Raw genomic sequence first — 14,616 nt, 5'->3', positions numbered from 1 at the left:
CAGCTGCTCTTAGTTGTTCATTCCCAGCAAAGTTCATACCTGGCCTGTTTAGTTTGTGAACTCTGACAACACTGCATCTCAAGGTGGTATTGTATGGATCCTAAGGCCATTTAACCTGTTCAGAGGACCTATGTGATTTGAAATTGCCTTTTCTTATCCTCTGTTTTTGTTATGAGGAATATTTGGATTTACTTGTTTCATACAAAACAGTTTTAAAATAAAAGCAATACATGTCATCCAGGGGAGTTTGTACTGTAAGTAGATACAGTACTTGAATATAATATGTCTTGTCTGAGTAGTTTTTACACTTCCTTTGTGTGCAGTGTGGCACATGTCTAAGGTGACATTTTCAGGCATATTTCAGTTTTTCCCATGAATAGTCAAAACACCTTAAGAGATTAGCTGCAGTTGCATGCTAGCAGATCTGCAAAACCTGCATAGAGAATGACCTGGCAAGAATTCTGCAAGGTGCTGAGTATCTCTGGTAGGTGTTGGACAACTTCAACATCCAAAGACATCAGTGAGAGATGAGGTAGTATAGGAATGAGCCTTGGAAGATCATGTATGAAAATCTCTTACTAACTGCATCTTGCTAGACGACAGTGGGTCTGAGCCTGAGTGCTCAGTATCTCCAAAGCCCAACAAAAATCAGCAGGGTGCTCAGTTCCTCTCTCATTCATGCTCAGTGTGAACTGTTATGGTTGAATAGTGGCTTTGCACCATTTCACAGTTAATACTAATACCTAGCTCATATAGCGCTTTCCATCTGTAGATCTCAAAGCACTTTACAAAGGAGGTAGGTATCATTATCCCCATTTCACAGATGGGGAAACTGAGACTCAAGGAGGTGAAGTGACTTGCCCAAGGTCACCCAGCAGGCCAATGGCCATGGTGGGAATAGAACCTAGATCTCCTGTGTCCCAGTCCAATGCTCTATCTTCTCCACTTTACAAAATACTTTTGACAGAACAGAGTTTGCTCAGGTTAGTCACTTGCTTAAGCTGCAAAACTCACTGCAAACAGATCACACACACACTGCAGACTAATTTAAAATGTTACAGACCGCTTAATGTGAGCAAGAATGTCCTTCAAATAGTTAAATTGTGATAAAGCTGGTGCAACTATTTTGCCCTCTCTTTAATTTCTCTGTGTGCAATTTGCAATATGTGTTGCTTCAAAATGTGTTCCAAAACAAACGCAGATGTTCTGCACAGCAGCAACCCACCCACAGAGGTCTTCAGCACCAGGTCATCCTAACCCCGGTGCTGTCTTACTGTAATGCTAAACTGTCTATTAAACTCCCCAAATTGAACACTGCCATGTTATGTGAGACTATACTATACTCTGGTGCCCTCCCATTATTTCTGCCTACTCCATGTGTTTTTAGATTAGCCTATCAGATCTCACTGGTAGAATTCTTTGGGTGTGTATGTTCATCCGTGTGTGTACTTGAGGTTTTAGGTCTTGCTGTATCTGTCTCCTCCTCTTTGTTAATGCATTAGACTCTCCAGCTGTGACCCCTGAGCATGGTTCTTTAGCTCTTTTCTAAGCTTATCTTCCAGTGAGAGGAAAAATGAGTCTAAAGGTGAAACTATATTACTTATTTTAAAGAACCGTGTCACAGGGAGATTAATCTTATTTCTTTTTCTTCTCTTTAAAGATTCATCTTCCAACTACATCAGGCAACTTGAAACAAAAGTCAAACTGTTGGAGGATGACAACAAACTCCTTTCTCAGGTAGGTTTTTTTGGTGGTGTTAATATACAACATGACTTTTAGATCCTGCGACTGGATCCAAGCAGGCAGAACCTGGTTCCCCCATGATTTCAATCAGGCCCTCTTGAAGTGCGAGGGTGCACCTGCATTGATCCAGTTGCAGGATCGGGTCTTATTTTGTAAAATGACTTTCATACTAATTGTACCTCAAAATCATTTATAAAATTAAATAATAAAGCACATTAGAGAGAGAGTAAAGGAAACAAGTCCAGACAAAGACAAGGCGCTCGTGAGGTGGAGAGTGACAGGAAGGCTGCTCCCCATAGCAGGAGCTGCAGAGGAGAAGGCTCTTGCAGCAACAGCAGCAAGATGGTATGGAGGAACACAAAGGAGGTGTCATAGGGTAGCTGGCCCTCTGAAGGGATCAGGGGCCCACACTACCTCTGACAGGCTCCACCAGAGGGAATGAGGCAACTCAGGTTCACCTGGGACTAATTAAGTTACTGAGTAACTGGGAAGCAGTTAATTAGGCAAGGAAACACCTGGGCCTGATAAAAGTGAAGCTACAGCTAGCATGGGGAGCAAGGAGAACAGAAGCTCCTGGGGAGAGGAATGGTTCCAGAGTGTAGGAAGAGAAAGCTCCTAGAGAGAAGGCTTCGGGGGGAGAAAACTAGTGAAGGAGGTGCAGCAGCAAAAGAAAGCCAGGGGGAATGCTCCTGGGTGGAAGAGTTTTCAGAAGAAAGGGACTAAGAATGCTAAATCGCAGAACAACCTGGCTCCCACGAAGAGCTTCACCAGGCAACAGAAGAAGTCCTAGATTAGAGGAATTATATGCTGTTCTGAGAAAGGGTCCTTGCGGTTCAGCCTCCAGGTGGGGACCTTGATCCAAGAGGAGGGACCCTCCCCAGCTAGAGGCCCCTGACTTGAGAAGAGGGTTCCAGTTTATGAATGCCTTGCTGGTAAGGGACCTAGTGCATAACGGGGGTTGATGGACTAAGGCTGACTCAGCCCCTCCTCCCTCCAGCTGGAGGTGCTGATGCGGAGGTCTGCCCATGTGATGTTCTGCCTTTTGGGACTGAATAAACTAGACACCTCTGGAGGGGCACTGTTCAAAACAAGCTTTAGTGGAGTTATTAAAAGCCTCATTTGGGGAAACTGAGGCAAAGATGCAATGGCAGTGCTACACTGGGCTGTGAGGGGATGCTCTAGAGGCGAGGGCCCCCATTACATCAGGGTTATGTATGTGTCTATACAGAGGACCCCAGTGCATGCACTATCCTTGTTATAGGTTGTTGTCTTTACTGCCCATTTGTAAGTAGGACAAGGATAATATCTGCAGGAGAGCACAGCAAAAAGGAGCAGCATTGGCCATTGTTGTATGGAACTCGTTTGTAACATTTGTTTACAATCGTTGTGCTTATAAACAAACAAGCGCCAAGAAGTGGGTGACTGTTCTGCACACAGTGGGCTCCAGAAAAAGCATTTAAAGCTAGGACTGTGCTTGCTCCCTGTTTTCTGCTGCTAGGGGCTTCTAGCCACCAGCTGTTCTGTTCCTTCTTGCTTCTCGGCTGCTCTGACATGTGAGGTTGCATGGGGAAACTCCTCCTGCCTTGCATTTCCTCTGGCTCCAGGGCCAAATTCCCTGCTGGTGTAAACTGGTGCAGCTTCATTGGTATGGCCATTTAAATCAGCAGAGAATTCAGCCCTGTGCCCTCGTATCCTTTCACTTTCTTCTGTGCTGGCGTGTTCTTCTGTTCTAAACCTCACTTCTTGCTTTAAGGAAGTTTTATAGTCACTCTTTGTGACCATCTCTTGGTGATGGACTGAAACCCCATTATGGGCTAGAAAGGGATAAGAGACAGTCAGTCACATCTATTACACCTGTGCTGTAGCTAATTAGTTGCTTCCCAGACAGAGAGGGTGGGACTAGGAGACATCAGGTGATAACTCCATGGACAGCCCTCTTAAAAGGGGTAGAGTTCAGGAAGCAGAGGGACTCCTGTGAAGGGCCCTGAGCCAGAGTCTGAAGGAGAACAGTCACCTCAGGAAGACTTGGGTTGCGGGGTTAGTGCTGAATACCAGAGCTGGGGAGAAGGAATGAAGACAGAGCCCAGAGGAAGGGCTGATTTGTTGAGACACTTTGTATGCTATTTTGAATTTCTATTACCCTGTAAGGGATCTGAACTAGATGCTTCTCATCTGGAGCACTGAATCACGCTCAAAGGCAGACTGCCTACATGGGGTGCTAGGGCTGAAACTGCTGCAATGAGACGGTCTGACAATAGGGGGCGCTATGGCAGTGAGTACAACTGCTAATTCTCTCAGCTGTTAGGTTAAAATTCTGTCTGGTTAGAGAGTTGGTAATTATTTAAAAACAGCCCCTTATGTCAATATCACTTTAGATTTAATGAAATGAAAATACTTTTTTTTTAACCTAGTTTTACTTCTTATACTTTATGCTGTTCTGCTTGCTCTTTCCATCTCACTAAGTTTGAACAATTAAAATAAACCAGTCCAATATTGCTTTTCTTTCCACGTTCTGATTGTCGTGGGGTGCTGAAATGTTCATTTGTTTAAAAAACACATCCTTTCCCCATTGGACTTAACAAACAAAACCAAAAAAATCCAGAAGATGGAAGTATTTCTATTGGTGCTGAGGTTCTTTATAAAATCTTGTTTTTTACGAAATCTAAATATCAAGTGTGATAAAGTTCCTTCTCTGCCTTGGTGGGTCTTGCGCTTATTGGCGGATCTGCTCATCTCGGAGATTCACGGCTGCCCTCAGTTTAGCCGTTTTCGTGAACCCACAGTCCAGGTCAACTCCTCCTGTGTCTGATCAGGAGTTGGGAGGTATTGAGGGAACCGGGCCCGCCCTCTACTCTGGGTTCCAGCCCAGGGCCTTGTAGAATGCAGCTGTCTGGAGTGCCTCCTGGAAAAGATGTGCGACAGCTACAACTCCCTGGGCTACTTCCTCATGGCCTCCTCCCAACACCTTCTTTATTCTCACCACAGGACCTTCTTCCTGATGTCTGATAATGCTTGTACTTCCCAGTCTTCCAATAGTATGCCTTCTCACTCTCAGCTTCTTGCATCTCTTGCTCCCAGCTCCTCGCACGCACCACAAACTGAAGTGAACTCCTTTTTAAACCCAGGTGCCCTGATTAGCCTGCCTTAATTGATTCTAGCAGCTTCTTGATTGGCTGCAGGTATTCTAATCAGCCTGTCTGCCTTAATTGTTTCCAGAAAGTTCCTGATTGTTCTGGAACCTTCCCTGTTACCTTATCCAGGGAAAAGGGACCTACTTAACCTGGGGCTAATATATCTGCCTTCTATAAAACAAATTTGAAAACAGAAAAAAAAATATCACTCTCCTGTAGCCATCTGGCCCGACCCTGTCACACAAGCTACAGTTTGACCCAACTTCATGGCCTTTGTAATCCTTTCAACTTGTTGAGATCTTGAGCTGGTATCCCTGACATTAAAGCAAAATGCCCTGTTGAATTACACCAGAAAGTCCTTTAGCTCCAGGTAGCTACCAAAGGGTTAAAACCCCAAAAGGCACTCAACAGCATCCAAGTGGCCTTCAGACATAAATCAATTGCTAATTTAATGTTAACTCTCTCCCACCCCTAAATTAGCTGGTGGCAGTTTAAACCCTGCGATGATTTAATTGGAAATATTGGTAAACAGATGGGCTCTGTTGAATGCTGTGGCCTGTTGCTAGGAGACTGGCCATGGACTGGGTAAGTGGCTCCCTGTTCAATATGCCCTTGGCCTGACTTATTTCTGTCTTCTGCAGGCCATAGGGCACTGAGCGCTTTATCTGGTTGCCTGTGCTTTTACGAGGTCAGAAAAGTGATCACTAATTAGTAGGTGAAAAGTACATGGACTACAAAGATGTCTAGGGACATTCTTTTCATTAGCACACTGTTCGCATCTGAAGCCCTTTTTTTTGCAAATGGACCTCCCATGAGGCAACTGCTCAAGAAATGTTCACGTTTGAAGGAATGGATTTCATACACCTTACAGGAAAGCCCAGCATGTTCACAGTTTTCTGTTTTTAGCCAATGAAATTGAGAAGGAGAGTTTCTTTAAAAAAATCCTAAAACACTTCCCTCTCCCCCTGTAATACCTAGCACTTCTGTAGTAGAAATTAATACAGAACATCCCATCAATCCTGGCTTTCAGGCCACACTCAGACAATGGAGGACGGGACATTGTCTCATTTGCTACCAAATCCCTTATCCCTTGCTCACTTGGTGACTGGCGTGAAAGGCATTGGGCTGAAGCTAAACATGCATAAATTGGAGGGAAAAGAAAAATATTTTGAAGCTCTGGTCACCACCATCATGCCTTCTGCTGCTGAGGGAGTCTGCCCTCAACTATCCACATCAGTTTGCTGCTTTGGGGATCTCCTGCTTCTGGATGCTCAAATAGCAACAGCTGCCAAAAATGCTGCCTGGTTTCTGGGGCTGGCAAGAAGGCTGGACCCTCTGCTGTCACTTGATGATGACCTATCTTCAATTATCCTCACCTCCATGACTTCCAGGCCGGATTACTGCAAGTTGCTGTGCCTGGGAATGAATGCACTGACAGTAATAAGCTCCAAGATCCAAAATGCACCAGCCCATCTTGTTAGCAACACTAGTCACTGAGAACATATGACCCTGGTGCTCTACTCACTCACTATAAAACAACTTTATGGTTCTCCATGGCATCTGGGCCAAGCTACTTAAAAGAATACCTCTTGCTCACAGACCATCGATTTGGCGGTCCTGGGTACTTATATGGCCCTCGTTACTGTAGTACCGTGAACAATGAGACTGCTACCTTCAAGGGTAAAATTACGGGGAACACAGAACTGAGGCTACGTCTACACTACAGCCCATGTCGGCAAAACGTATGTCACTCAGGGGTATGAATATTCCACCCCCCCCACCCCCCCGAGCAACATAAGTTACACTGACATAAACGTTCTTATGCACAGAGCTTCTTCCACCCACATAGATTATGCCGCTCACAGAGGTGAGTTTTTTATGCTGATGGGAGAGCTTTCTTTTGTCAGCACTGAATGCTGACAGCGGCTCAGGGTATGGTGCAGCTGCACTGCTGCAGAGCGGTAGGTATAGACGTGGCCTGCGCTTTCACTGCAATTGCTCCAAAGCTCTCTTCTGGAACTTGCTGATTTAACCTCATCTTCCCACAATGTCAACAAACAAACCTAAGGAAAAGAAGATAAGATGGAGAAAGATGAGAAGCTCCCCACTCTTTCTCAGTACATAGACATGCACTTTCCAGCACCCTCTGAAGAAATCTAGTCTGCTTGTTTGACTCTTTTTTTGCTCTGTTTGCTTTGGGAAAGCAAAGCTCAGATCCTGTGATGAGGGGCTCTGGGTAAGCACCTAGTCAGATAGCACCATGACAAATGGGGTGCTATTTTTGTACTGTTGATATGTTCCCTCTAATTGAGACTTTGTTGAAACCACCAAACTCACTTCACTTTTCACCACCTAAGTCGTATTTTAACTCAGCTCAGCCTTCTCCCTTGTATGTTGACAGTGCAGTAGCAAGCAGTATTTGGAAAGATGCTTTCCCAATGGCAGGACGTTCTGTCTCCAAGGCGCTGAAGGAGTGATGAGACCTGAGGTCCTAAGTAACAAACAATGCCAATGCCTTAAGAGATTAAGCCAGGAAGACTTCTATAACCAATACAGCTTTGTTATTTCCAAATGCTAAGCATAGAACCAAAATACTGCTTCATCCAGAGATATCTGCTATTGCCAGGACTGTAAATGATATTGCAAGCTTTGTAAAAATGTTTATACTACAGTGGCCTGGGACATAGGACTCCTTTGCTAACTGGTGCTTCTTGACAAAGATTTGTTACTTACCCTGTTTAGTGGCTGGGATGTGAGGCTGTATGGAGGTGTACCTCAGTACCTTTGTGCCTTTTTCAGGCAGAAAAATAGATTAGTGTGAGACATTTAAATGTAGCTCATTATTCTGCTGGCTGACATCTCTGCCATCCTTAAACACATAAGACTAAAGAACGCCGGTGTTGTGGGAGTAGTGATATTCCAGGGTCTTTCTGAGTCTGCCGTTCATACTGTACACATTAACATCAATACTGGTGTGTTAAGACATGTACTTCTCTGCTTCTGGTGACTATTTTGAACAGATTCATTGGAAGCTCTTTTCTTCCCATTTTGAGTAGGATCGAATGCTCCCATTCCCTGAACCGCGATTGAGGATGGGGGGAAATGAAGAAGCTTTCCTTTCTCCTTTCTCTCTCCTTCTCGTTCATGATAAGTAAGTACAGATATGGTGGGACTTTTTAGTTTGGGTGGGTTTTTTTGGTTTTATTCTTTTATACCCGCTGCTTCATTGTAGAGCCATTGTTTCTCTCCAGATGATCTTTAATTCCTACATCATATCTACCCACAGGAATTGATAGCTCCTTTTCAGGGCTACCCTTAGTAATGCTCTAAGCCAGGAGCAGCAGCTAGCAGCGAGTGTTGAACAATATAATAGAGTAGACTCATTACATCTCCTGCTGCATCATCTAAAGCTTTCTGTAGCCTTGGAGCAGAATTTTACTATATTTTGGACGCGGCTCTTAGTTAATGTAGCGTTGCAAGTCCTAGTGTCCACTGATCATGTGGGTTCCTGACACCAGCCATTCTAGGTCTTCACTGGCCTATTCCAATGAAGGTTTTGTTATCCTACTTAGAGTTGGTAGTTTACTCCTAGCTTTGTGATATAACTCAATGTTATCACATGAGATCATGCCAAATATCACCATGAACAATGTCATGTTGTTGGAACAAGATTAATTTACCCTCAAGGACAAATACAAATAGGTGGCAGGTATACCGTGTTCTTGGGCTGAATAGTCCAATATGATCCATGGAAACACTTCCTTATTTACTTTCTCCACATCAGTCATGATTTTATAGACCTCTATCATACCCATCCCCCCTTAGTCGTCTCTTTTCCAAGCTGAAAAGTCCCAGTCTTATTAATCTCTCCTCATATGGCAGCCGTTCCATACGCCTAATAATTTTTGTTGCCCTTTTCTGAACCTTTTCCAATTCCAGTATATCTTTTTTGAGATGGGGTGACCACATTTGCACACAGTATTCAAGATGTGGGAGTACCATGGATTTACATAGAGGCAGTGTGATATTTTTTGTCTTATTATCTATCCCTTTCTTAATGATTCCCAACATTCTGTTCACTTTTTTGACTGCCGCTGCACACTGAATGGATGTTTTCAGAGAACAATCCACAATGACTCCAAGATCTTTCTTGAGTGGTAACAGCTAATATAGACCCCCATCATTTTATATGCATAGTTGGAATTATGTTTTCCAATGTGCATTACTTTGCATTTATCAACATTGAATTTCATCTGCCATTTCGTTGCCCAGTTACTCAGTTTTGTGAGATCCTTTTGTAGCTCTTCACAGTCTGCCTGGGACTTAATTATCGTGATTAGTTTTGTATCATTTGCAAATTTTGCCACTTCACTGTTTACCCCTTTTTCCAGATAATTTGTGAATATGTTGAATAGGACTGGTTCCAGTACAGACCCCTGGGGGACACCACTATTTAACTCTCTCCATTCTGAAAACTGACCATTGATTCCTACCCTTTATTTCCTATCTTTTAACCAGTTACCAGTCCCTGAGAGGATCTTCTCTCTTATCCCAGGACAGCTTACTTTGCTTAAGAGCCTTTGATGAGGGACCTTGTCAAAGGCTTTCTGAAAATCTAAGTACACTATATCCACTGCATCCGTCTTGTCCACATACTTGTTGACCCCCTCAAAGAATTCTAGTAGATTGGTGAGGAATGATTTCCCTTTACAGAAACCGTGTTGACTCTTCCCCAACAAATTATGTTCATGTATGTGTCTGACAATTTTGTTCTTTACTATAGTTTCAACTAGTTTGCCCGGTACTGAAGTCAGGCTTACCGGCCTGTAATTGCCGGGGTCACCTCTGGAGCCCTTTTTAAAAATCAGTGTCACATTAGCTATCCTCCAGTAATTTGTTACAGAAGCTGATTTAAATGATAGGTTACAAGCTACAGTTAGTAGTTCTACAATTTCACATCTGAGTTCCTTCAAAACTCTTGGGTGAATATCATCTGGTCCTGGTGACTTATTACTGTTTAATGTATCAATTTTTTCCAAAACCTCCTTTAACGACACCTCAATCTGGGACAGTTCCTCAGATATGTCACCTAAAAAGAATGGTTCAGGTTTGGGAATCTCTCTCTCATCCTCAGCAGTGAAGACCAATGCAAAGATTTCATTTAGGTTCTCTGCAATGGCCTTATCGTCATTGAGTACTCCTTTAGTATCTTGATCATACAGTGGCCCTACTGCTTCCTGCTTCTGATGTGCTTAAAAATTGTTTTGCTATTAGTTTTTGCTATTAGCTGTTCTTCAAATTCTTTTTTTGGTCTTCCTAATTATATTTTTAGACTTCATTTGCCAGAGTTTCTCCTTTCTATTTTCCTCACTAGGGTTTAACTTCCACTTTTTAAAGGATGCCTTTTGTCTCTCACTGCTTCTTTTACTTTGTTGTTTAGCCACGGTGGCTCTTCTTTGGTTCTCTTACTATGTTTTTTTAATTTGGGGCATTCATTTAAGTTGAGCCTCTGTTACGGTGTTTTTTAAAAAGTTTCCATGCAGCTTGTAGAGATTTCACTTTTAGCATAGTGATACAGAAATTAAAAGGTACAAACTTCTTCATTTTTGTGTAGTCCCCCTTTCTGAAATGAAATGCTATAGTGTGGGGCTGCTGTGGCGTTTTTCCCGCCACAGGGATGTTAAACTTAATTATATTATGGTCACTACTACCATGTGGTCCAGCTATATTCACCTCTTAGACCAGATCCTGTGCTCCATTTAGGACTAAATCAAGAATTGCCTCTCCTCTTGTGAGTTCCAGGACTCGCTGCTCCAAGAAGCAGTCATTTAAGGTGTCAAGAAACTTTATCTCTGCATCCCATCCTGAGGTGACATGTACCTGTCAATATGGGGATAGTTGAAATCCCCCATTATTATTGAGTTTTTTATTTTTATAGCCTTTCTACTCTCGGTGAGCACTTCACAGTCACTATCACCATCTTGGTCAAGTGGTTGGTAATATATCCTTGGTACCTACATGTACCACAACCACCAGCTCCTCCCCAGCACTACACATAAGTCTATCTAGATGTCTCAAGAGATCCGCAACCTTTGCACCAAGCAGGCAAGTCACCATGCGGTTCTCCCAGTCATCGCATATCCAGCTATCTATGTTTCTAATGATTGAATCGCCCATTACTAATACCTATCTCTTCCTAATAACTGGAGTTCCCTCCCCTGGAGAGGTATCCTAAGTGTGAAAGGATACCACATCATCTGGAAGGAGGGTCCCAACTAAGGGATTGTTTCCATCTGCTCCAGCTGGATGTTCTCCTTCCCTGAGGCTTTCATCTTCCTCAACAGCATAGAGGCTGTCAGACCGGGGATGGAACCGTTATACTGTATCCTAGAAAGTCTCATCTATGTACCTCTCTGTCTCCCTTAGCTCCTCCAGTTCAGCCACTCTGGTCTCCAAAGCCAGTACACAGTCTCCGAGGGCCAGGAGCTCCTTGCATCGAATGCACACATATGCCACCTGCCCATAGGGCAGGTAATCATACATGCTGCATTGGGTGCAATAAATTGGATAGCCCCCACTTTGTTGCTGGAGTTCTGGCTGGATTCTCTTTTTACTCCTGCAGCTTTGTTGATGTTTTGTTTTTATCAGGGGGTGGTTTGGGCTTTAAGTTTAAAGAATGTTATGTGTATCTAGGGCCCCCCCACACCCGCATGTTCCCCCTCTAAACTCCCTTGCAAAATTCCCATTAGTCACTCCTGTTCCCTAGCTCCTCTGGTCGCTTAGGAGCGGGCTTTTTAAAGTCTTCTTGAGTAGCCCCGGCCCCTGGTTAAGGGTTGACTTAGGGGTCAAAGCCTCATTAAGAAGCTCTCAGCCTTGCCTAGCAGGCCCCTGGTCAGCACACAGTCCCCCGGACAAACAGACCACACGGTATATTTCAGTCAAGCAGCAAGCACCCCACCTCTTCCACCGAGCCCTGCCCCTGCCCAGCTTCTTCTCCTGAGGCCCTGCCCCCATCCCCTCTCTTTCCTCCTAGCCCCCATCGCTTGTTGCTTTCCCGCTCCCACACCTCCCGCCCAGGTCAGGAGGGACTTGCCTGTGGAGCTGGGGCTCGGAAGCTGCAGCTGCCTTACAAAGTTAGGAGGCGGCCCCTGCTGAATAGGAGCTGGAGTGGGTGAAAGGTCCGCGCCACCCCACCTCCCCTGCTCACAGTGACTGGACAATGGGTGTGTGGTCAGTAGATCTGACTGGCTGCTGTCGGGTCCCCTTTTCCACCGGACTTTCCAGTTGAAAACCGGGCACCTGGCCACCTTAGCTTTACCCTTCAAAATTGACTTTACATCTGAACTGCATGCACAAATCCTCATTTGCATGCACATGTCCTTCTTTTACACATGCAAGTACAAGTTTTACATATGCACGCAAATGTGGGATCAACAGTGTTGGTGGGGAGCTTCATGAAAATGTAGCACAGAAAATGTAAGAGTACCGGTGTCTACATCAGTGCTTTTCATTCCTGCTCCTTCCCTGCTGATTTAATATGCCCAGATTGATTGATATGACTAATTAATTATCTGTTGGAACCCAGTAAGCAGACGTTTTAAAAAAACAATACATATTTATTGAACAAAATGTTCTTTCAAAATAAGAGCCTTTCAGCTTTATATGAGTAGTTTAGAAATGCTGCTAACTGGAGTTCAGAGAAAAAGGAAGTTAAGATACTACAAGCCTTTATTTGGGAGATGGATCCAAAACCCATTAAGTCAATGGAAGACTTTCTATTGATTTCAGTGGGCTTTGAATCAAGACCTTGGACTGCTGCTTAGGGAAGTACTTGCTTAGCCCACACTCATGTGGATGGGGTTCTCCAAATTAGATATAAATAAAAAAACAACTGCAAACTTTAACACAGTTGTAAACACCTACATTGCTGTGAGTAAAGCTTGTGTGGGTGTGCAGTGTTTCTGACTCGGGTGATCTTGTGAATGTCGTAATATTTGTTGTTTTTTTAAAGCTCCAGTTCCTGGAGTCAAGTGATTATGTGAGAATCTCAGCTTTCATTTACAAATAAAGTATGTTTCTAGCCCTCACTGCTGTGGAAAAAATGTGACACAAATGTATCCTGAAGGATGTGAAACCAGAAGACAAATGAAAAGAATTAAAACTTATTTATTTATATTTGTAAGCCACTCCTATGCTTTCTTGACTCATGATTTTTGAAATGTTGGGGTTGGCTCTGTGTGTGTGTGTGAGAGAGAGAGAGACGGGGGTGGTCAAAGTTCTTCCATGCGCCATTTGTTTCTGCTGTGGGAGAAGTGCAAGAACATTGTATTTAATGAGGCTTGGTTTAACCTCCAGCTGTGAACATGGGATTAGTCATATTCTGTGCTTAACCAACTTTTAAATAATTTTATTGGAAGCCACTTTTATCTGTTTATGGAGACAGAGATTGAAAAAGGCCAAATCACAGTATGAAAAGCTATGAAGCGGTAATATCCTATTACTTTATAACGCATAAAGAGGTGCAAATCACACAGACCTCAATGGTTAAGTGTGAAAAAATTCAAAGAATGGTACAGAAAAGCTAAGGATTAACTTGAAAGAATTCAAGATGAACATTTCCAATAAGAATTCAGGGGAATGTACAGAGAAACATCAATCTCTGCTTTTTCGTGCGCAAGAGAATCTTAATCCTTGTGATGTCTCACTGACAACCTTGGACATTGAAGTTGGCTAACCATGTGTCCCCACAGTCTCTCTCAGATGTCTCAGTCATGACCTGCAGAGATGTCCTATAGGGCTGGGAAGAGAGCAAATTCCAAAGCTGGTTGAATTTTTATCATTGGTACATTTCTTTTTAGGGGAAAAAATGCCTTTTTGACCAAACTGAAAATTGTTGTGGAAAATTTAATTTGTTTTTTCAATTAAAAATTAATTGAAATTTTTGGTAATGATATTCCTTTTCCAGTTTGGCTTTCAGTACAAATTTTTGGTTTTCGAAAATGAATTTTTTTTTACCAAAAATGGTTTTCAAAATGAAGAATTCTTAGCCTTCCAGTTTGGGTCGTTCATAAAATAACGGCAACAAAAACCTTAAGAGATTTGTGGGAAAGTAACAAAAAAAAATTTCAAAGTATCCCGTGAAAATTCATCATAATTTTTTTGGCCGGCTCTAGCTAATTCTCTCTGGCCGTTCATGCCCCAGTCAATGGGCTCAATTCTCCCCTGCATCTGAGCTTAGTTCATGTAGACATGGTCCCAGCTTTAGTTAGAACAGCTGAGGGGTTGGTCTAATTTAAACCAGTGGAGAATCAGCTCTACTCCTTCTGGCCTTGGAATCTATGTTCCTGCCCCACCACTGCCATATCCATCCCTTTCCCAGCACACCCTCATACTGGGGTTTGGAGACCAGCGTAGCGCAAGTGTCGGCTTCACTGCTTCTGTTGAGCTGATATTTGTGAGCGGTTCTCCTCTGCAAGACGAATTCTCCGCTGGCCGATTTTTGGCTGGAATCCATCCGCTTTGCCCCACCTGAGTGACGCAAAGTGACCAAAGGAGGCTGGAGATTGTGGCCCAACAAGACTACTCCCAGGCTTAAAGTTATACATGTATTTAAGCACTGGGCTGAATTGGTGCCTCAGTCCTTGGCGTCTCCATGAGTTTGCCAACAAAAGGGGCTGATTGTGGAGCTGACTGTTGTGCTGCAGGCACCGTCCACTGGTCTGAGACTCCCAAACTTATTGCA

The 14,616-nt window shown here is 43.5% G+C and overlaps 1 protein-coding gene across 1 annotated transcript in view; it reads left to right on the top strand.

The window, feature by feature from the left end:
* The window catches only part of CCDC85C (coiled-coil domain containing 85C), a 155,978-nt gene that overhangs the window by 95,828 nt on the left and 45,534 nt on the right, over positions 1 to 14,616 (top strand). The window contains exon 2 of the mRNA XM_077820466.1: positions 1,661 to 1,737. Coding sequence (XP_077676592.1) covers positions 1,661 to 1,737 — 77 coding nt within the window. The remainder of the gene's footprint in view (positions 1 to 1,660; positions 1,738 to 14,616) is intronic.

The sequence above is a fragment of the Eretmochelys imbricata genome, chromosome 6 (genome assembly GCF_965152235.1).
Source record: "Eretmochelys imbricata isolate rEreImb1 chromosome 6, rEreImb1.hap1, whole genome shotgun sequence".
NCBI classification, from domain to species: domain Eukaryota; kingdom Metazoa; phylum Chordata; order Testudines; family Cheloniidae; genus Eretmochelys; species Eretmochelys imbricata.
The sequence above is the reverse complement of the archived record's forward strand: the minus strand, read 5'-3'. Positions and strand labels throughout refer to the sequence as shown.